A 22,357-nucleotide genomic window follows, 5' to 3' on the forward strand; every position below is an offset into this window, starting at 1 on the left:
ATGTGACTAATTTAGGAAAGAAAGTTTTATGACCCATTAAGTAGTGGAGAAATGGAAAAAAAACCGTCTAAAAATATTTTCAGAATAGATGAGTTTCTTGGAACAAGTGTGGCCAGGCTGGGCTGGGTGTGGGGAGGCAGTGTGAGTGAATTTGGGGTCATGGAATCTGACCCACACTACAGCCTGGACCTCGGCTTGTCCTCTAGACCACACAGCCTGGGTCTGAACTCGCCTGTGGGCTGTTCCAGAGTAAATGCATCAGATGATATGATGAGAGGCCCTCGGGGAACCCGTACTGACCTCAGGCTGGATCCACACCATTTTCCCGTGGTTTCCCCTACCTCAGTAAATGGCAACTCGAGCTTTCCAGCAGTCGTCCTTGAGGCCTTTCTTTCCCTCCCATCCCACCCCTGAGGACTTGACTTCTATCCAGAATCAGCCACTTCTTACCATTCTCACATTATCACCAGCTCACCCCGGAGCTATCATAATATCCTCCTATCTGGTCCCACCCTTGACCCTCTACAACAGCATCTTTTCCACTATAATCAGGGAGATCTTTTCCAATGCTAAATCAGATCAAGTCTGCCTTTAAACCCTGTAAAGGCTTCCTGCTCCACGGGGGAAGCCTGCATCCTTCTGGTGGCCCACAGAGCCTACCTACCTGTTCCCTCTGACCTCCTCTCCAAATACTCCACTCCAGCCATCCAGCTTCTTGCTGGTCCTTGAACACATTAAGCCTCAGGGCCTTTGCACTTACCGGCCCCCTGCTTGGAATGCCCTCCTGCCAGATACCCTTTTGGCTCACCGCTAGTGCCTCCAGGTCTCTGCTCAAATGTCACCTTATCAGAGGGGATTTCTGTGTACACCTGACAAAATGATCATCTCTGTCTCTGGCCCTTGCATGCCAACTTCCCGAGGACAGTGCCCGGGACGTACTTGGCAGTGTCATTCTTGCTGGATGAATGATGTTCTGGGCAGATGGGATCACTGGCAGCTCAGGAAACTTGCTATGTGGTTTGGACAAACTCCCCTCTTTGGACTTCAAATGCCCCATCTGCACAATGAGGCCTAGATAAGGGATGGCACAGTCTTGAAGATTGCTCACAGTTTGAAAGAGTCCTTAGGGCCCCCGATTCTGCTCTCGCGTTTGCCTGATGTTGGTGAGGTGGCCCTCCAGAGGGGTGTTGGACCTCGGGCTGGCTGAGGCATCGCTTAGGAAGGAGAAGGATGAGATCTAAGGTTGGGCCCCTGGGGTGGTCCACAGGGCCCAAAGACAACTTCTGCAGAACATGGGCCTCTTGGATGCTGCTCCGTTGGCCTCGGATCCTTTTAGATACTTCAGTCCGGGTCCCCTGGGCCTGTTTTGTTTTGTTTTGTTTTGTTTTGTTTTGTTTTGTTTTGTTTTGTTTTGTTTTGTCTTTAAGGTCCTCAGGGGCTCTGGTTTATCAAGTCTAGCCCCCGGCACTTCCTCTCTCCACTTCCTGAGCAGTATTTCCTTAGGATTTTCTGGCATTTCTTTCTCCTCTTCTGGGAGGTCTCATCTCCCCACCATCCCCTCAGACCCCAAACTGCAGAGCCCCACTCCCCCCGCCCCGTTTCTCATGGACATGGGCGTGTGTCCAGGAGCCAGGCCCGTCCCCTCTGTTCCTCCCTTTTCTTCTCCAGCCGCACAAGGGGCTGTCTGCTGCTTGGGCTATTTTTATCCCAGGAGCTTTCTCAAGGAGAGAGCAACATGGTCCCCGAGCCAAAGCATGGGGCTGTGTCCCTGTGGAAAACCTCCCCTCATGGGGAAAGAATCTGGGGTTTTGGGGTTTTTTTTTTTTTGGGTCCTGGCTTCAAGCCTTCAATTTTTGTGTGTTCCTTGCTAATTTATCAAGGTTTCAGTTGTTGAAATGTTGTGTTTTTATAGGGACGAAGGCAACACCAGATTATGAGTCAGGCTTGGATGTCGTCTCTTGTGTTATTGTGATCAGCCTGCGTTTGGGGTTTTTTAAAAAAACTTCTTACCTTATTTCTGTCAATAGTGGAGTGGAACAAAGAGGTATAATGAGGCAGGAGTGGCAGTGCAGAGCAGAGCTAATATGTCCTGAACACCCACTAGCATCAGATTCTGTTTTCTATGCTTACAAGGCCCCTAGGAAGAAGGGACAGTTAGTGTCCAGGTTTTATATGTGGGGAAACAGAGACTCAAAGAGATCAAATAACTTGCCCAAGGTCTTCCAGGAACACATGAAAGAGCAGAGATTTACCCCCAGGATTTGGGAAGCAACTGATGGCTCAGCTTCCCGGGTTTAAGTCTTGGCCCTGCCACATGGTAGCTGTGTGACCTGAGGCAAGCAGCTTCACCTCTCTGAGCCTTGTGTCCTCACCTGTAAAGTAGAGATCGTAATACTGGCCTTATGGGCATTTGGGAGGATCCAGCGAGATGCTGTGTAAAGGGCTTGGGGCAGAGAAGAAAATATATGTTGGCATCTGCACCCCCCGCCTTTCCTTCTGGGTCACAATCATTCCAAAGAGCCAGCTGCCTGTCGGGCTCCCCAGGCATGTCTGTGGAGGTTCCTGCACCTTGTTTTTCTTGTCCTGGGAGTTTTCCTTTTCCGCGGCCTCAGAGAGTCTGAGGTCTGGACAGTAGCACCCTTTGAAGATGGCTGTTTTTGCGGAGAGGAAAAGAGTAGGGAGAGAAAGAAAAGGAAGCGTCAGCGGAGATTCCAAGGGTTGAGTCTCAGTGCTGTCGCTGCGTTCGTTCATGTACTCTGAGAAGCGGGCACCACAGTGCAATTCAAAATATAGCATGTTTATTGGAGGCAACACCTGCGAAGCATGACTGGAGGGGGCAGGAGGAGGCGGGGAAGAGCCTTCAGACCGGGCTTTCCTGGGAGAGAAGAGAGAAGGAAGGGGAATGAGGGATAGAAGACTCTTGCATTGCAAGACAATTGCAAAAAAGGCTCCGCCAGGCCGATGAGGAGTCCTTGAGCCAAAGCAGGCCGATGGAGGAACCCCACGTCTCCCGGGAAGAGCCTGTGCTGCTGGCACCCTGGTCCTCCATGGGCTGGGAGCAGCCTGGGGGAAGCAGAAGCGGACCGCAGGGAGACTGCAATGGTGGATCCAGGCGGACAGTAGCTGGGGCCGTCAGTCCATTAAGCCCCACCCGACAAGAGATCCCAGTGGTCATTCTCACAGCCACCGGCTTGCTTACTCACTGGGCAACTGTGGGAAATGTGCTGAAGCTCCCTGACCCTCAGTCGGCATCTGTGAAAAGGGGATGATGATAGTATATCCAGGTCCAAGGACTTGTCTCCGTGTTCCACTGCTGTGTAACAAATCATCCCTGACAGTTTTGGCTTAAAAGAGTGATGTATTATTACTCATGATTCTGTGGGTTAACGGGGATAGTTAGGTAGTTCTGCAGCTTTGCACATTATTGCTAAGGTTCCTCGCAGGGGCTAAAATCAGATAGGCCCTCCTGGCTGGGACCGGATTGTGCAAGGTGCCTCCCAGCCTCCAGGCTGTCTCTCCACATGGCCTCTCCCCGCTACGTGGTCTAGCCTGGGCTTCCTTACAGCATGGTGGCTGGCTTCGAAGGACAAGCATTCCAAGAGGACAAGCCCCAGGACCTGAGCACTTGTCACACCTCTGGCTGGTACCAGGCATGCTAATGTCCCATTAGCCTAAGCGCGTGGCATGGCCAGTCCAGGGGACCACCCAGGACATTCACAGGGCTGTGGGAGGGGAGGGAAGTGATAATGTTGTTAAGTGCTTCAAACACGCACCCAATGAAGAGTGGCTGGAGCGTCATGAAATTGCTCTCAGAAGGGCTGGAGGGTGGGGCTGGGGTGGGGTGGGGAGGGGAGGGCGAGGGGGGGCCCTCTCTGGCCCTGAGGGGAATTAGAAGACTGGGCTGGGGGGAGGAAAGATGCCAGAAGCTGTGTGGCCAGAAGGATGCCCAAGAATTCCTAGGAAGAAGGGAGGTGGTAGGGACCAGCTTCATGGAGTCTGGGGATGGGGTGTGTGTGTGTGGGGGGGTGGGGGGTGGGCGGTTAACTCAGGTCAACAGAAGCCTAATAAGTTGGGGCAGGCCTCTCTCTCAGGGGCAAGAAGACTTCCCGCCGAGAAGTTTCCTGGTGGGAAGGATATGGCACATGTGGTGTGACTGGAAGAGTCCTGTGGAAGCTCCGCTCATCATTTCCTGGGTCTGCCGGGTGAGAGTCACAGGAGTCAGCTCCCTCCAGAACATTCCTTGTAACTGCTTCAGTCTTGAGAAACTGGTGAGTGTGTAGTACAGCTCAGTAGTGATGGATGGAAAGAATGAAGGTTTAAATGATGGGGTGGAGGAATGCTTTGGTGGCTGGATGGCCGGACAGAATCTGCAAGAGGGGAGGCTCCAAATTTATCTGTTATTTCACATAATCTTCTCAACCGCCTTCCCTTATGTCTTCACAGATGAGCAGCTGATGCCCAGAGATGCTTAACAACTTAGAGCCACACAGTGTGTAGGTGGCTGAGCTGGGACTTGAACCCCAGAACCCTGATAACAGCTCAGTATAGATGACATCACACCATATCCCATACAGAGAAAGGGACATCTCAGGGGACCACAGCAAACAGGGCCAGAGAACAAGTAGATGAGTCTGACACCTGCCAAGGCCAGTCAGCCCCGCCCCCACCCCCTAGGGAGCCGGGCCACCCAGTCACCCCACTGCTGCCGTCTCCTGCCTGCTCTCCCCTAGCATACCCAGGGCCGAGGTCACTCTGTCTCCCTCCCAGGACCTGGGCTCTTGAAGGGGGGGGGAGGGGGGCTCCACTTTGAAGGGTGGGTGACATGCATAGATAGTGTCACTGGAAAATGAAACAAAACTCTTTTCTTTGTGCCCTCGGCAGTCTACCAAGTCCTGGGCAGGGGGAGAAAAAAGCGTTTGGAACAAACTCTTCTTTGATGGCCTAAGTAGGAAGACCTTGGGGGAAAAGCAAACAGAAAGAAAAGTCTGACCTAACTGAGCCACAGCTCTGGCAGGGAGAACAGCTTATTCACGTTTGAAGAGCTATCGAATGCTGGCAGCATATTAAGTGCTGAAGGCAGGGAGACACTGCCATCCAAATAAATCTAGGCACAGTAATGAGATGGAGAAGCCGGAGGGGAGAGCATTGGCAGGAGAGGTGGGGTGGTGGGGAGGGAAGGATCGGGGAGGCGAAGGGGCCGGCCAGCATTCCAGGCAGTGGGTTAGGGTGGCGGTGTCCCTAGCAGACCCACTTTGTTTGCCTTGGAATGTGGTTCTCTGTCTTGGGGAGTCTGATGAAAGCTGTGGCCTTTAGCATCCCTTTGCCAAACATACGCGCAGATAAAATGTGGGGTGGGAGGAGAGACCCCCTGCGTCCCTGCCACACAGCCCCTCTGAGACAGTGGTTCTTAACGAGTGGCATTCACCTTCCTGCCCGCCCCAGAGACACTGGTTTTGGGGAAAAGCTTCCCAGGTGATTCTGACATAGCGTGCTGGTTGAGAATGCTGTCCAGGGGCTCCGGGAACTCCAGATGAAGTTCTTTTCGGGAGCAAAGGTTTTTTTAAGCTAGCAGTGAGAACAAGTGAATCCAAGCCAGGAATGTACCTCATATAGCTGGAGGTGTCCTTACTGGTTTGGGACCCCCAGCCAGCTCTACAGGGCAGTTAGTGATTCACATACCAGCTCTGGAAGATCTGTGCTGCCTTCCCGTCATGCTTAGATTCAAAGCCAAAGTCTTTATCGAGGTTCACAAAATCTTACGAGATCCTTTCCTCAAATACAGCAAATACATGCTCCTACCTCAGGGCCTTTGCGCTTGCTGCTCCCCCTGTCTGGACACTGTTTCCTCAGAGAGCCCCATGGGTTACTCCCTCACTTTCTGTGGGTCTTTGCCTAATGACCTTATCTAAATAGCATTCCTTCCCGCTGTTAATCCCTTACCCAACTGGAGTATTCCTCACAGCATTTATCCAACCATATCTATTCATATATGTCGTTCATTTTCTATCACCTGCTTGAGAAGCTAAATTGCAGGAGGGCTGTATCTGTTTTGTGGCCATCCTTGTCACCAGCACCTAGAATAGTGTCTACCACATGGCAGTTGCTCAACAAATATCTGTTGAATGGCTGAATAATGCTAATGTGCTCCTCCCGGTTGTCCAACAGGATGCGAATGCCATTTTCGAATTTGGTTAAAACCGCCATGTAAACAGTGAGCTGCTTTTTGGATCTGTTTCCCATATGGATTCCCATGTAAACTGTAAACAGGTAAACAAAGAGCAGTTAGTTACCTGACACCTACTATATGCCCAGCCCCCCCAGGCTAAAGGGAGGTACAAGCAAAGAGTCTTTCTCTTCAAGGTCCTTAGGGTCCTGTCAGGTATGAGTGCTAAGGTCAGAATACCCAGGTGGGCAGCTGCTCAGGACCTTGAAAGACAGCGGTCGCTGCTCTGAGGGGCTGGCGGGGTCAGAGGGGCTTAGTGGAGGTGTGCCCTTGGAGGAGCAGGACCCAGAGGGCAACCACGCGGGAACCAGTGAGGTACCTGGCTCTGAGGCCCAGCCAGAGCAAGATGAGTTGTGTGAGCCAGAGCCACGGGCCCCTGACATCATGGCGTCTCTCCTCCACCTCCCTGCTTGGGGTTGCCTCATACAACCCGGAGACCCGGCCAAACCCAACAGGACCGTTAGGGGACTGGTGCTTTGGCCAAGTACCCAGAGAACACTGGGAAGAAGCCCTGGATTCAGACATGCCTGGAGTCAGGCATCGGTGCAGGTGGTGTAAACTCGGATAACGTTGAGGAAAACTCGCTGGGTCTCAGTTACCCCACTTGTAAGGTGAGGCCAAGGGCACTCTCCTCACTGGATTGTGGGGAAGGCCAGAGATGTGGACCCAGAAATGTGGATGTGGACCCCTGGACCCATGTCAGCAGAGAGAGCCCCTCATTACAGACTCCCAGGTTCTGGTCACAGGTGTGTACGGGCCACAGTCTTCTGGGGTAGCACCCCCCCCCCCCAACTTAGTTTCACGGCTGTCTTTGCTTGAGAAGGCACAAAAGACCGTTTGTTTGCAGCCTCCTCCCCCTTCTGCCTTTATCTCTGTGCCTCAGGCTCCTCTCTGAAGTGGATCTTCCTGTGGCCTAGTGGCTACTTAAAAGATCAGGGGACTGAAATCCAGGGGGTAAGAGTGATAGAGACAGGGAGATGGTGGGGGTAGAGGGCGCCTGGGTCCCGTTCTTGAGGGAGGAGCTCTGCCTTTCCCCCACCCCCCACTGCCTCCCTGCTCGCTTTCCAGACCTGGAAAGAGAACCCAAGGGCCTTCCAAGTTAGGCCACGCCAGGCACAGGACTTGGAATCTTTCTTGCTTTGCTTTTGGAACAGAGAGATGCCAAAAGCAGCTGGGGAGGAGGACGGAGGGAGGAGCAATAGCGCTCCTCCAATCTGGATTCGAATCCTAGCACTGATGTTTTCTAGTCGTGTGACAATGGCCAGGGCACCCCACCTCTGGGAGCCTGGGGTCCTCTCTAGAAGCCCGAGACCCCCAGGAGAGCCTCAGAGCACAGGGCGGCGGTGCGTTAGAACGGGTTGTGTCGCCGGTCCCTCGCGCGGCGCGCGAGCCGCTCGGTGCCCAGGCTTCCGCGGGTGCGCACTGCGCGCACCGGGCCGGCTGCTCCGGGAGGGCGCGGCCCTTCGCCCACCTTTCCTCGTCCTCCCGCCCGGGCTTCGCCGCGTCTGGGGAGGTGGCGGCCCTGTTCTCCGAGCCAGAAAGGAAAATAGGGGTTTCGCGCCCCCTCTTGGCGAATCCATGTTACGGCTGTTGTGGTCGGAAGTGGGGCCACGGGAGAGGCTCTGGCTGCCGCAGGTTGTGGGCAACGTAGGAGGTCGTGGAAAATGGGGGTTTTCCTCTGGACAAGTCTTCACTCCGCCGTCAGCGTTCACCTGCTGCTGACAACTAATTCCCTCAATTCCGTCTCAACCGCTGATAAGTTGCCAACAACACTGAACAAACACTTTATAACCAAGAAGCCCCTCTGTGCCTTGAAACTATGGCAGAACCAGAGGGGGACGCAGACCTTAAATTGCATATGACATCTGTCCATCTGTCCACCCACCCATCCGTCCACCCATCTGTCCATCCACCCATCTGTCCACCCATCCTTCCACAAATATTGAGCTTCCCTAAAGGCCAAGCACTGTTCTTTGCCTTTGAGGAACATCAGTAAACAAAACAACTGAAGAGCCTTGGCCCTCGTGGAGTTTATGTATGAGAAGGGGGAAGGATAACAAACAATGCACATAACAAATAAGAAAATATATGGTACACTTGGAGGAGAAAAGTGCTGTAAAAAATGACAGAATAGGGGAGGAGGTACCACGGTGTGGCGAGGGTGGGAGCAGGTTGTGGAACAAAGTAGGTGATCATAGTAGACCTCTGGGGGAAGGTGACATTTGAGCAAAGACAAGGAAGTGAGGGAGTGAGCCAACCAGGTACTGGGGGCAGGGCAGCGCAGGCATCAGAGCTCAGCTGGAGCAAAGGCCCTGGGCACACTCCCTGGCTTGTGTGCTTTATACCCTTGGCATGGGCCCCTACACCTACCTGGGGAGTCAGGGAGGAAGATTCCTTGGAGGAGCATAGACTTAGTCTGCCGAGGAGGTGAACCTGTGAGTGGGCTTTCTGAGTGGAGGGAACAGCATGTACAAAGGATGAATGAGAGATCCTGGCATGCTGGGAGAGTTACGGGAGGGTCAGTGTTTGGTGTTGTCGCCTGGAGGCGGAATGGAAGAGATGTGCAAAGAATGGGATTAGGGAGGTAGGCTATCATCGATTATTCTAGAATCTGATATGCCACATGAATGAGTTTGGATTCAGAGGTTGCAAACTGATGGCTGAGGGGCTGACATAAACTGGTCAAACCATTTTGCTCTCTTTGCACATTTGTTACCATTGTGTCCCCGAGGTATTTGAGTTTATAACCCCTCAAAAAAGGGGAGCCGTTGGAGGATCTTAGGCGCAGGAAAGATGTGATCAGATTTTTCCATTGGAAGGTATTCTGGGGCTTCTTGAAGCCAGGGACCTTTTCCCGCATTCTGATAGTCTCAAGGTCTAACACAGCCTAACACAGGATCTAACACATGTATCATGGGTACATAATAGGTACCCAGTGAATTGTTTTTATAGCTTTAATGAGTGGGGGGTGAACAAATAAATGACACAAGGAATGGGCCATCAGGGCGGGCCAGGCTGGGGGACATGTGAGTTCTTAACCCTCTGCAGTAAAGTGTCAGCCCACAGCTCATGCTTCCTCTCACTGCGGAGTCTGCCTGGGCAATGTGTCTCCAAGAGTAGTCCATAATCACCTGCCATGTTTGTTTTAGAATGCAGACTACCAGGCCCAAGTGTAGACGTACTGACTGGAATCCCTTAGTGGAGCCCAGGCATATGCACATTAAACCAACACCCACTAAAGTTGGAGGAGAGTCGCAAGGCAGGGTATTTTCAGACTACAGCCTGCCTTTGGCCTTGCTTCTGTTTGTTGGCCCTCAGGGAAAGCAGGACAGGAACTGTCAAGCGTGAAACTGATAAGCCCACACATAGAGTTATGCAGTAGTTCTCTCATTTTGGCGTATATCCTCTGATTCAGCCTCCACATCACCCTCTGTGAGGTAGGTTTCTTGATCTGCCCCTTCGACAAGGAGTAACTGAAGACCGGAAAGACCCGCAAGGATATGCTGACAGGTAAGGCTGGGGGGATTGGGCCCGGGCTTTCTGGCAGCCAGCCACTCCGGTGCCTCCTTGTCGAGTTGTCCTTCCTGCCCTAGGTTAACCCACTTCAACCTGTTCTCAATCATGGCCTCTCCAGAAATGGGGAAAATTAGTAGCTCATTTGTGCTTTAATTGAGATTTGCTCGCTCCAGTGGTTCTCAAATGCTGGTAGTATTTGAATCACCTGGCCGTCTTGAGCTACCACACGGCCCCGGCCCCAGCCTACTTCTAAGAGCCCCTGGCTCTTTATTACCTCTCCAGGTGGTGCCAATGCCTCCACAGTTTGAGAACTGTGGCTCAACGTGTGGTTCTTCCATGTGTGGATGTTGCTGAGCCTTTCCTGTAAAGATGTGAAGAAAGGCCATTTTAGGTAATGGGGAGCTCCTGGGGAGATCCCTGTGGAAGGGAAAGGGTGGATCTTATTATTGCCCTTGAAACTACTTTGTACTTAAAAGCAGAGCATGCGGGCACAAAGCAAGCTTAGTGACAGGAGGAGGGTGGTGGAGAGGTCTCTGAGCCCTGACATTCAAGGACAGTTTCATCAGGCATAGTAAGGATTTGAGGCTGGAGAAGAGATGAGTGGAAACAGAGATAAAGGTAAATGTGGAATGGTAAGGAGGGGGAGCCGTGGGACATGGAGTGTGAGAGGGGCTTTGGACGAGACATTGCTGTGGCTTCAGCTGGGGCTCCTGGACTCCCAGTGGGGTAGGACCCACCATCTGACTTGGGTTTTGGATTCCCAAAAGTGAGTACCAAGTTTTGAAGGTATGTGCACCCTTCCAGGAAGAGGCCTTGAGGGAGGATGGGGCCTGGGGTTAGCAGACTTGGGGTTAAAGCTCCCCTTTCCCATCCTACTTGTGTGAGTCACCTCCTTCTTTTGGGCCTCTGGTTCTTCATCTGTAAAGTGACGCTAATGGCAGTGCTCTGCTAACAGAGTCCTTTTGAGGATTAAATCACCCAGGCCAGAGCTTGGCTCCGACCGTGCTCAATCAGGGTTAGCTGTCACTGATAATATTGTGATTTGGGGGAATTTTGTGTCCTCCCCCCTCCAAAAGCTTACATCACTCATACTCATCCTGGATATATTGGGGGGCCTTGTTGAATTCAATGGACTGTAATAAATTATGTCATCAGTTGCTCCATCCGAAAGCTGGGAATAATTCTTATCACCTAGAGGTTAGGATTAAATGCTGCGTGTGGCTGGGGCTGCTGGGCAGCCGCTAGGCTCACTCATTAGGTAAGTGACCCGGGTTGAAAATGCTGGTCTAGTGTTTACTACCAAAGTCTGGTTGGCATATGTGTGCAACACAGGTGAGGCTGTGTTCCGATAAAACTGTATCTACAGAAACATGAGTCGGGCCTCTATTCTGTCACTACACTAAAGTCTCTTGTAGATCATCTGCGAATTCTCTAGTGTCTTCCAGGCAGACACTAGTAATCTGTAGATAGCAGAACTCCAGATTGCCTTGTTCTAACTCTAATTTCTTTCCTTGCCTAATCTCGGCCAAGACCTCTGGTACAATGTCAGCTATTTGACAGTGACAATGGGTGGCCTTTCCTTTTGTTCAGGAGTTCAAACCTTTCAGAATTTCCCAAATGAGTAAGAGTCTGGCTTTTTGGCTGAGAGATGTCTAATGTTAAAGAGGTATCCATTCATCCTATTGTCTAAGTCAAGAATGGGTGTCTAATTTTGTCAGATGTCTTTTTAGTGTCTATAGATCAAATGATTTTTATTCCCCTAGGATCTGTTAAGGAGAAGTTCATACAAATCATAGGGTTGAACCATCCTTCCATTCTGAATGATCCCATTTGGTCATGAGGTTATGTTACGATGCGTTTGGAGTCTGTGTGCAAAGTGCTATTCAGCTTTTAAGTATTGATAATCTGATGATAGGTAAGACTTGACCATAGTTCTTCTTACAAACTTCATCAGATATGTTATTGTTTAGTTGTAAAATGTGGGTGTTTTTCCTCTTCTCTGTACAGTTTAAATAGAACTGGAATAATATACTTCTTTAAATATATGATAGAGTTCCTGGTGAGACTGTCTGGACCAGTTACTTTTTTAGGGAATTAGTCCTTTGATAACTTCTATGTAAATTGATTTCTTTTGACTTTATTTCTCACCTGGGATTAGGATTAATAAACTACATTTTTAAGCTACATTAGTAATTTCATCCAGACTTAAACATTCTCTATATGTGCTTTTTTTTTTTTTTTTTTGAGAATTGGCTCTTCATTTCTTTCCTACTATAAATAATTATGTAAATGTGCTCCTGTGTCCTCGGCACCTGCCCCCATATGGGTCTTTCCACTTAATGGGCTAGCACTGGAAGCAAACTTACTTGGCTATTTATATCCTAACAGAATTTTAAATTAGCTACAGCTGCATTTGAAAAACCTGCTTCCTAAATATATTAAAATTCCTAAGTGTACAATTTGAACTATGACAAACGGTATAGCCATGTAACCACAACCTCAAGTTATAGATCACGTCATCTCCCCAGAATGTTGCCTGTACCACATTGCTGTCATTTTCCCAACCTCCTCCCCAGGCAACCTCTGTTCTGATTTTTATCACTATGGGTTACTTTTGCTTGTTCCATAAGTAGAACTGTACAATGTGTACTGTGTCTGGTTTCTTTCACTCGGTTGGCCTTAGCTTTTAAAGGCAAACTTACTTGCTCAGATTAGTAGTATCCTCTGCACAAATCTAGTCCCTCTAGCAGGGAGGAATTGGTAACACCTACTGAAATATTGATCCTTTGATGGCTACAGGATTCTAGGTTGGGAGTTATTTTCTCTCTATATGGTGAAAATAACATTTCGGGGGTACCTGGGTGGCTCAGTCGGTTAAGCATCCGACTTCAGCTCAGGTCATGATCTCACGGCTCGTGAGTTCGAGCCTTGCGTCGGGCTCTGTGCTGACAGCTCAGAGCTTGGAGCCTGCTTCAGATCCTGTGTGTGTCTTTCTCTCTCTCTGCCTCTACCCTGCTCACACTCTGTCTCTATTTCTCTCAAAAATAAATAAACGTTAAAAAAATTAAAAAAATAAAAGAACATTTCATTGTTTTCAGGTTTCCGCTGTTGGCTGAAGTCAGCTTTTGGTCTATTATTCCTCTGAGGGTAACTTTTTTTCTTGGCTGATTTTTGAGATGTTTGTCTTTTTGTAGATATAAAATCTCCTAAATATATATGTATATACATATATGTATGTATATGTAGATTGCTTTATTTTAATTTGCATTTGTTGGGCTTGCTGAATCCATGCTGCGGTGTCTGGTTATTTGGCAATGATAAAACATCTTGTTCAGATTGCTTCTGCTCTATTTTTCTCTTCCTTTGGGACTCGAAATGAATATGTATACGTACATTTTAGATCCTCTGCTATCTTCTTTTACTTTTGTGTCTTCATGTCACGTTTTAGAAAGTTTCTTCAGCCTCTTCTTCTGGGTCATTAATTTTTTCTTTAGCGGTATCTAATTTGATGTTAAACTCTGCCATTGAGGCTTTTCACTTTTGGTCAGTGGATTTTAACCTCTAGAATTGATTGATTTCTTTCAAATTTGTCCTCTTAATAATTTCCATTTATTCTGTCAGTTTTCGGACTTGAGTTTCTATCTCCTTGAGAAGAAAAGCAATCATTTTATAGTCTACTCTTAGTAGCTGGAGTCCATTTTAGTCTTTCTGTTGTCTGTACTGGTCTTACCTCATGCTGCTTATTCATGTGTCTGTATTTTGTGTTCTAGACACTGTATTTGAAAAGTCATCCTCTGAAAAATGCAAGTAAGTCTAAGGTAACCACTTCCAGAGTATTTGTCAGCTTCTGCCTGGGGGCTTGGAGTCAATACAGGAGGACAAGATTGTTGGGTGAAGTTAATCCGCCTTCAGCAATTGAGACTTCCTGGACATTGTGACATGAGGCCAAGCTGCTGTCCATGTAAGGGCTGGCTTTCTTCTAGCTTTCTCTTGTTCCCAGGAGTTCTGGGCTAACGTGGGAGGTCTGAGGTTTAAATCCTGGCTCTACTGTGGCCTAGAAGTGACTCCTCTTCATGAAGCTTCAGTTTTATCCCCTTGAATTGAGGTATCTTCTTATCTTACATATGAGAAACTGATGCCCAGACAGGGGAGATCATTCTTACAACATGCTACAATTGGTGAGTAGGATCTATAAAATAGAATCTAGGCTCTACCAGGCTGCTTTTACCTGAGACTTCAATTTTGCAACTTGTGTTTAGGGGTCTATTTCCCCCACACCTTGCTTCTCACGCACGTAAAGGAGGCCCCGCAATCCTTATCATACTTCCCATAACAAGGAGGAAGTATCTGACTGAGGCCCAAGGACTGGGACACCAGGAGAAGCTGGTACATGGCAAAGGAAAGGAAGGTTGGAGGGAAAGACCGAGCTAGAGAGCTTGTAGGGTCCTCGGGAAAGTGACATAAAAATTGTCCTGCTTGGAGTCAGGTGCTGGCATTGCAAACAAATGAGCTGGTTCTAGCTCATTTCCCATGTTCATTCCCTATTCCCAGCTTCTACTGTTTGTCAGCCCTTTGGCTCTTTTCGGAAGGTTGTTGGTATCAGTTGGGCTGGTTCTGAGCCATGGCTTCTAGCTGTTATAGAAGACCCCTGAGTGTGACTTAATAGGCAGATGGTTGGAAGCTGGGGAATGTTGAAACCAAGGTATGTACAAGACAACTTGAGGAAAGGGTTGGTATACCTCAATACCAGACAATTTAGGGGCATTATTGCCTTTGTGGGCCAACATTTTTCACAATAGACTTTTTCTTATAGAAAATATAAGTCTTGGCAGAAATCTAACTGCCAGGTTTCCTCCTGGCCTTACCACATACTCATTTCAAATACATTTTGGGGTGCCTGCGTGACTCAGGTTAAGCGTCAGACTTTGGCTCTGGTCATGATCTTGCGGTTCGTGAGTTTGAGCCCTGCATCAGGCCCTGTGGTGACAGTGTGGAGCCTGCTTGGGATTCTGCCTCTCCCTCTCTCGCTGCCCTTTCCCCACTTGCTGTCTCTCTCTCTCAAAATAAATAAATAAATAAACTTAAAAAGAATTTGGGGGCACCCGGGTGGCTCAGTTGGTTAACCACCCAACCTTGGTTCAGGTCATGATCTCATGATTTGTGGGTTCGAGCCCGGGGTCGGGCTCTGTGCTGACAGCTCAGAGCCTAGAGCCTGCTGAGGATTCTGTCTCTCTCTCTCTCTCTCTCTCTCTGCCCCTTCCCTGTTCACACTCTGTCTGTCTCTGTCTCAAAAATAAACATTTAAAAAGAAAAAAAATACATTTTGCCAAGAAAACACACTTCTTTTAGGTACTTGCCTTAGCACTATTTGCTGTTCCATAAGCCTGCCTGGAGAGGTTCTCATCCTAACTGCTTCGAGCAGCCTTTCTCCTCTAATAGCTTGTTGGGCCACACTGGCCTCCAGTTTCCCTACCTGATTCTGATCACTGTTTTCTTTGTACCTGGAGTCCCTGGCTGAGGGCTGGGTGGATGGGACAGAGTCGTGGAGTTTTGGTAACATCAAGGACTTCCGGGGCAAGAAGTTCAAGAGAGCCCCTAATCCAGCCTGAACTGGGATTACTGCTTAAAGTCTGAGACGATGTGCTGGTCTAGTGGATATTACAGAGCTGTGATATCTTTGGTTTTGTTATTAAGGTGGTACAGGACAAAGACCCTCAATATGTGAGAGCGTAGCCCTGGAAGAAAGCGGAAACCCCCTACTTCTTGCCCATTGAAGAGAAATCTTGTCCAGCAGTGTGGCCCTTCCCGCCAAACTCCTCAGAACCAGCAGGGATGATAGGCACCACCTTTTGGAAGGCAAAACCACAGGAATCTCTGTTGACACGTAACTACCCCTCTATGCTATCCGAGTATAGATTTTCCTTGACTTATGATGGACTTCTGTCCTGATAAACCCGTTATAAGTTGAAAATGCATTTAATACACCTGAACTACTGAGCATCATAGTTTAGTCTTGCCTACCTTAATTATTTTTAGAACACTCACACTGGCCTACAGCTGGGCAAAATCCTCAAACACTGTCCATTTGATAATAAAGTGCTGAGTATCTCATTTAGTTTATTGAATACTGAAAGTGAAAAGCAGAAGGGTTGTATGGGTACAGGATAGTTGTAAATGGTTTTTACCCTCGTGATTATGGGGCTGACTGGGAGCTGCATCTTGCTGCCAGTGCCCAGCATCATGAGACGGGATCCTACGGCACATCACTGGCCCAGAAAAAGGTTCAAATTCGAAATTCCAAGTACAGTTTCTACTGAATGCGTGTCACTTCTGCACCATCATCAAGTCATAAAGTCAAGAACTGAACCATTCTAAGTTGGGGGATGTCTGTATCTGGAAGGACCGTATGAGCTCCTTATCTGCAGGGTTGAAAGCCCCATTGAAATGACCCTTTAACTTGTAGGGGAGGGAGTCTGAGGCAGAACAAAGTATTTTGCTTGTGGAACAAAGGGTTAGTCTAGACATGAGAATGTATATCTGTTCAGTCTCTTTCTAAACAATATGCGTGTTCCTAATTCTGGCGCATGAAGTTCTTTGTATCACTGCCGATGAGAAGTTGGCACCCTAAATCAAGACTCAGTACTGTTTCGTCCTGTGGCTGTATCTGGTCACCGCTCCATCTTCTATAGCAAAGTCCTCATGGCTTTGCTCTTCTCTTCACTGACTTGGCAACATCCTGTGGTTGTGCCTCTCCTCCTAGCTACCTATGTGCCAGGCACTGTGCTAACGATAGAATGATGAAGGCTGACCTGGGGAGATACTGAACATGTAACAGTATTAAGTGTCATGAGGGGGAAGTATAGATGGCTATGGGCATATCCCAGGCAGACTGGACATGTTTTGGAGAAGCTGGGCAGAGTGTCCAGTACTTTGAAGCGCTGGTGCAACAAACCTGTGAAGGAGGTAACGAGGCTTTGCATATGGCGGGGATGGAACTTAGAATAAGAACTCAGAATATGGCATCTAGTGGAAGGGCTGTAAATCTAGAATTTTTTAGGAAAAGAGGTCTCTGTGTCTGGGAATATGAAGATTGTCATACAAAGAATTAGAGGCAGCTGTTGGCCTCAGGTTTTCTTACCGTGTGGCTTCTTGCTCTCCGATTTGTTTGGTTGATTCTTCAAGGCTTGGAAAAGGTGTTTCTTAGGTCTTTCCCATCATTTTGACCTCTCTTCAGATGAAAGGTTGGTCTGAATAGTCAGAGGCTCTCAAAGTAGAGTCTCAGGAACTTGTTCGAACTGAAAATTCTCAGGCCTCACCCCAGATTTACCGAATCAAAATCTGGCAGTGAGGCCTCGCCATCTCTGTGCTAACAAGTCCTCCAAGTGATTCTGGTGAAGTTTGAAGTTCAAGAACCATGTATCTAGCCCCTGGTTACTAGTGATGGAAGTCTGAGGCAGCTGTCACAGTGAGCAGGTTGAAGGTATTTGTAAGGAAATGACACAAAGAAGGATAGAAGGACTGAGGAAAAATAGACAAAAAGAGAGGCTGATGTTCTAGAACAAGGGATGGCAAACTTTTTCCAAACAGGGCCAGATAATGAACATTTTATGCCTTGTGAGTCATATCCTATGGTCTGTGTCACAGCTATTCAGGCCTGCCATTATAGTGTGAAAGCAGCCATAGATGATATATCAATAAACAAATGTGACTGTATTCCAGTAAAACTTTATTTACAAAAAGAGGTAGCTGGATTTGGCCCTTGGGCAGTACTCACCTCTATGCTAGCAGAATAATTTACTCAGGCTTTTTATTCTTTATCTCTCTCTCTCTCTCTCCCCCCCCTTCCCCCCCCCCCCGGTCTTTCCCTCTCTTTCTTTCTTTTTCTCTCTCTGTCTCTTTATTTCTACAGAATCCCCTTTTCTTAGAACATTGTAAAGCAGGAATTGCTCTGATGGAGGGAGAAGGAGGAGACCCCAGAAGCATACCTGTTCACTTTCCCCTTTTTCTCAAAGTGGGCCCTAATGCTCTTCTTCAGAACACATTTTAATGCCATTTAACTATAGTGTTCCAGGGTCTGGGTTTGGGGCCTCTTAGGCATTGCCCTTGAATGAGTCGGTAATTCTCCCTGAGCCAACATGTACCTATACCCAAGGCATGGAAGTAGGAGGAGGCAGTGAGGAGCCTGAGATCCGGCCTGGATCTCCTCAGGGTCAAGGAGGGTTTCCTTTATTATTTTTATTTATTTATTTATTTATTTATTTATTTATTTATTTATTTATTTATTAAAAAAAATTTTTTTTAACGTTTATTTATTTTTAAGACAGAGAGAGACAGAGCATGAACAGGGGAGGGGCAGAGAGAGAGGGAGACACAGAATCGGAAGCAGGCTCCAGGCTCCGAGCGGTCAGCACAGAGCCCGACCCGGGGCTCGAACCCATGGACCGTGAGATCATGACCTGAGCCGAAGTCGGACGCTTAACCGACCGAGCCACCCAGGCGCCCCGGGGAGGGTTTCCTTTAATGCACTGCGTGGTCTCTCGCTTTCTCTGCAGGTTCCAGCCAGCCTGCTGAGGCCAAGACAAAGACCCAGAGCATGAGTCATCGATTAGGCACGTTCCGTATGCCCTCTGCCCAGATGAGCGGTCAGGGCCTCAGAAACCAGAGAATCCACACCCACCTGATGGAGATGATGCTGCACTTGAAGCAGACCATAGAGAAGAACCTCATGCACCTCACGACCAGGCACCTGCAGCAGGACCTGGTGCTGGAGGAGCAGAGGCACAGTCAGGCCGCCAGCGAGCCGGAAGCCCTCCTGGGCCGCTTAATGTACCAGTTGGCCAACCTCCTACAGTCTGGGGCCATGGGTGGCCTAGGGCTCCAACCGTCTTGCCCTTCCCTGGACGTTAGGCGTGATGTCAGAGGCGGGCAGTGGGCCCAGTCCTCCAGGCAGCCTGACTGGCCAGTTCACCAACTGAGTGATCCTGAAGCTACATTTGTCAGTCAGCACCTGTCCAGCCGTGGGATTGACATCTCTGCCTTATACCACTCCAGCTTCCAGGACTACAAGATCTACCAGAGAGACAAATACCACGAGGACAAGAACACCATGGTGAGGATGAGGGCGGGGGGAGACACCTACTCAAGGGCCCCAATCACTAGGGTTGACTGAGTCCTATGCCAAGTACTGGGCTCTCTTACTCTTCTTAGCTCCGTAAAGTAGACGCTATTGTCGTCTTATAGATAAGGAAGGGAATGGGCACAGAAACAAGGTGACATGCCTAATAAAATTAAGAGCTGTGTCTGAGTCCCCTGCCTTCCAGTTCCCCCAGACTCCCACCCCCCCCCCCCCCCCCCCCCGCAGCCTGCTTTCCCTGAGTCCATGCTCTTCCCCACTAGGAGTCACTGTGGTCAAAGTGGTAAGCAGACATGCCCTCATGGAACTCAGTGTAGTGATGAATGTAGTCAGCCATTGGGGAAAGGAACATGAATAATAATTCCGAGTGTACGAGGGGTTGCCTTCTTCGGGTGGTCTAAGGTGTCTTAAAGACTGAATCAGCCAGCCATATGGTGGAGGTGGTGGGAGGGGGGACCTCTAGGTAGGAGGAACTACATGTGTGAAAGCTTCGTGGTGGGAAGAGCTGGGAGTGATAAGGGAAAGGCTAGGTTGGGGGAAATGAGTGCTGTGACGAGGTGTGGATGGGGGCAGGCCATTGTGAGGTGTTGGGATGGTATCCTAAGTGTTAGGGAGCCAATGAGAGACTTCCAGCAAGGGAGGTTCACTATAGCTCTCCAGCCAAAGGATGGAGGACAGTGCTAGTCAAACCTTCTTTTCTGCTTCTAGTTAAGTGATGTGTGGTCAGTGGCCATCTGCTTCTCTGGGGACCAATTGAGCCCAGTATCTCCACTGGACTCTGAGGGACCATATCTCCTCCAATAAGTTGAGGGCCCTCTCATGGAAGCAGAGATGGATATGAGGCAGGTACTGGGTCAGGCAGGTGGGTTCTGCCCATCGCTGTGGTCACGTGGCTAGTAGGTTATTCAATCTTTCTGAGATTCACTCTCTTTAAATCATGTGCTAGGGTCTGGCTCATGATAAGAACTCAACGACTGGTATCTGGTATATAAGTACTATGTGGCTCTGAAGGGGAAAACTTGCAAGCTGTAAGATTTTTGGGTCTGTGAAAGTTTTCTAGCACTTGAAGTTGTTAAACATGGATTGAACTGCCTCATGGGGCAGTGAGATTTCCATTTGAAATAACCTAGGATGAGTATTTACTAGAATGTTTAAGGAGGCCCATATAGGGCAGGGCAAATGGACTGATCTCAGATTCCTTCCATCTCCAGGGCTTCATTAACCTTGGACTCAGTGAGAATAAGCTCTGCCTCGATCTGATGACTGAACGGGTAAGCCAAGCCCTGTGCTATGCTGGGACCCGCCATCGGGCCTAGTCCCACTAGAATGTTTCTTAGCAAGCGGTAGGTACAGGAGTTGGACTTAGGAGTTTGGGGAAAGAAGGGAGAAAAGAGCTTCTAGAATAGCACATCTAACCTTCTGGCTTACTGACTGTGTTTGGAGGTGTGCTGTGGATGGGTATATGGTGGGTAGGCTGCCAAGGGAGCCTCTGGCCCTGTAGGGTCATCAGACACTCCCCAGTGATTCTCTATTTGTATAATCTATGACAAGATTGGGCCTCCATTCACTAAGGGGCGTGTTTCCCTGTTTGTCTTCTGTCAGGCCCTGTGTTGTAGGGCAAACACCCAGATGTGTCTGAGCCGTGGGATGAGGCCTGTTGGGCTTCCTTGGGCTGGCTGTCCTCATGCTCTGTTTGTCCACAGTTGAGTCAGAGTGATATGAACTACATTGAGGATGCCTTGCTGCAATATCCTGATTGGAGAGGGCAACCATTGTAAGTAACTTCCAGATCTAAAGTCTCTTGGCCCCTAGACACCTGCTCTCATCCAGGGAAGGACCCAAAGCACCAGATTCTTGGTTGGCTACCTCCCTATTTCTTTGGGTAACAACTTCTACAAAATATCTAGAGCGAAACCTCATCAGGAGCCTGGTGTCATAGAAATAACACTGCCCTATAATTCAAAAGCCTTGATTTCTTGTCTCAACTCTCATACTTCTTGTCTGTGTCGCCTGGGGAGTTGATCACCTCAGTCAGTAACCTGTAACATGAGGTTGGATACCTTGCTCTTTGGAAAAGACTGTAGTCTAGATCCCGAATGAGCAAGGGCCCCTGGGCCTGGGCACCACAAAGTCTCTCTGGGTTTGTCCACAGCCTGCGAGAAGAGGTGGCCCGGTTCCTGACCTACTACTGCAAGGTACCTGACCAGCTTGATCCAGAAAATGTGAGTCAGTTTCCCACATTCACTGCCCCCTTGGTAGAGGGCTTTATTCTTGGAGGACTCTTTTGTATTTTCTAGAACGAGTAGAGACCCTCAGGGCCAGGGCAGAGGAAAGGCCAATGGATAAGGCCAGTGGATAACCAGATAAAGAGGTTCCTGATACCTGTCCTAGGGGGAGGGAGAGAAAAGGGCTAGACCTTCTTATATGGGGATGGGTTTTGATTTCTGTCTTCTGTGCATCCTCAGGTAGTTGTTCTAAATGGCTGCTCCTCTGTGTTCTCCACACTGGCCATGGTTCTTTGTGATCCAGGGGGTAAGTTAATGGGCTTTGCTTTCCCTCTGGGAAATAGCAGCACAATGGGCACTGGACCTTAGGGAAGAAGAATATCTTGACCCAAGGCCTTTCCCCTAAAGTACTGGGACTTCTACATTGATCAGAACATCTTCCTACTATTTCTGTAGTAGCGAGAGATTTGGGTCCCCATTTAATATGGAAGGAAAATGTGTGATGGTCCTCAGTGAGTTATGCTTTAGAAATGTGACAATGGGAGCCAATTCAGTATATTCTTAGCTGGGCTTCTGGACTCAACTCCAATACAGAGAGCCCTGGTAAACTGGCTCACAAGATAGATTTCCTATCCTCGTCCACCAAACAAACAAACAAACAAACAAACAAAATACACACACACACACACACACACACACACACACACACACACTAACAACCCCTCCCCCCCCCACCCAAACAAACAAACAAACAAACAAACAAAAAACTAATTAGTTCTAGATCAAACAAGGCTGAGGGATCTGTTCTTGGTCTCCCTCCTAACAACACCCAAACAAGAGTCTCAGATCTTGATGAGCTCTGGCTGCATAGAAGGAAGTTACCAAGATGGCAGTTTCATTCAAAGGCGTGAGTCCTTGGTTTGCTCATCAATGAGGCCAAAGGAACGGGAAGAAAAGAACCCATGGGTTCACCAAGTCTAGGTAACCTGAGCCATGCAGAGAGATGTGCGCCCTCTCTGGGCACAGACCTCAGCCTCTTGTGTTCCTACTGGAGCTGGTAAGACTCAGTGGATGACTAGCATTTCACCTGTTAGCAAGCCTATTTTGGTTTGTAACCTGGATTCTGAGCCATTCATAGCAATATTCTTCCCCTTCTCCTTCTCTAGCAGACCCCCAAAGAAGAAACTTCTCTAGCGTTCCCCAAATAGCATTTATAAGAATGCAACTTTTGTAGAGCCTGAGCCCAAAAGCATTAAGCCC

General features: G+C 48.8%; 1 protein-coding gene across 2 annotated transcripts in view; it reads left to right on the forward strand.

Moving 5' to 3' along the window:
* Positions 1-22,357, forward strand: part of ACCSL (1-aminocyclopropane-1-carboxylate synthase homolog (inactive) like) — a 157,015-nt gene that overhangs the window by 127,415 nt on the left and 7,243 nt on the right. For both annotated transcript variants that reach the window (XM_058688714.1, XM_058688713.1), the window contains exons 2-6: positions 18,292-18,848; positions 20,084-20,143; positions 20,576-20,646; positions 21,025-21,094; positions 21,338-21,404. In XM_058688714.1, the coding sequence (XP_058544697.1) occupies positions 18,333-18,848; positions 20,084-20,143; positions 20,576-20,646; positions 21,025-21,094; positions 21,338-21,404 (784 nt within the window). In that variant the 5' untranslated portion in view covers positions 18,292-18,332. The remainder of the gene's footprint in view (positions 1-18,291; positions 18,849-20,083; positions 20,144-20,575; positions 20,647-21,024; positions 21,095-21,337; positions 21,405-22,357) is intronic.

This window comes from Neofelis nebulosa, chromosome 10 (genome assembly GCF_028018385.1).
Source record: "Neofelis nebulosa isolate mNeoNeb1 chromosome 10, mNeoNeb1.pri, whole genome shotgun sequence".
In the NCBI taxonomy this organism is placed as follows: domain Eukaryota; kingdom Metazoa; phylum Chordata; class Mammalia; order Carnivora; family Felidae; genus Neofelis; species Neofelis nebulosa.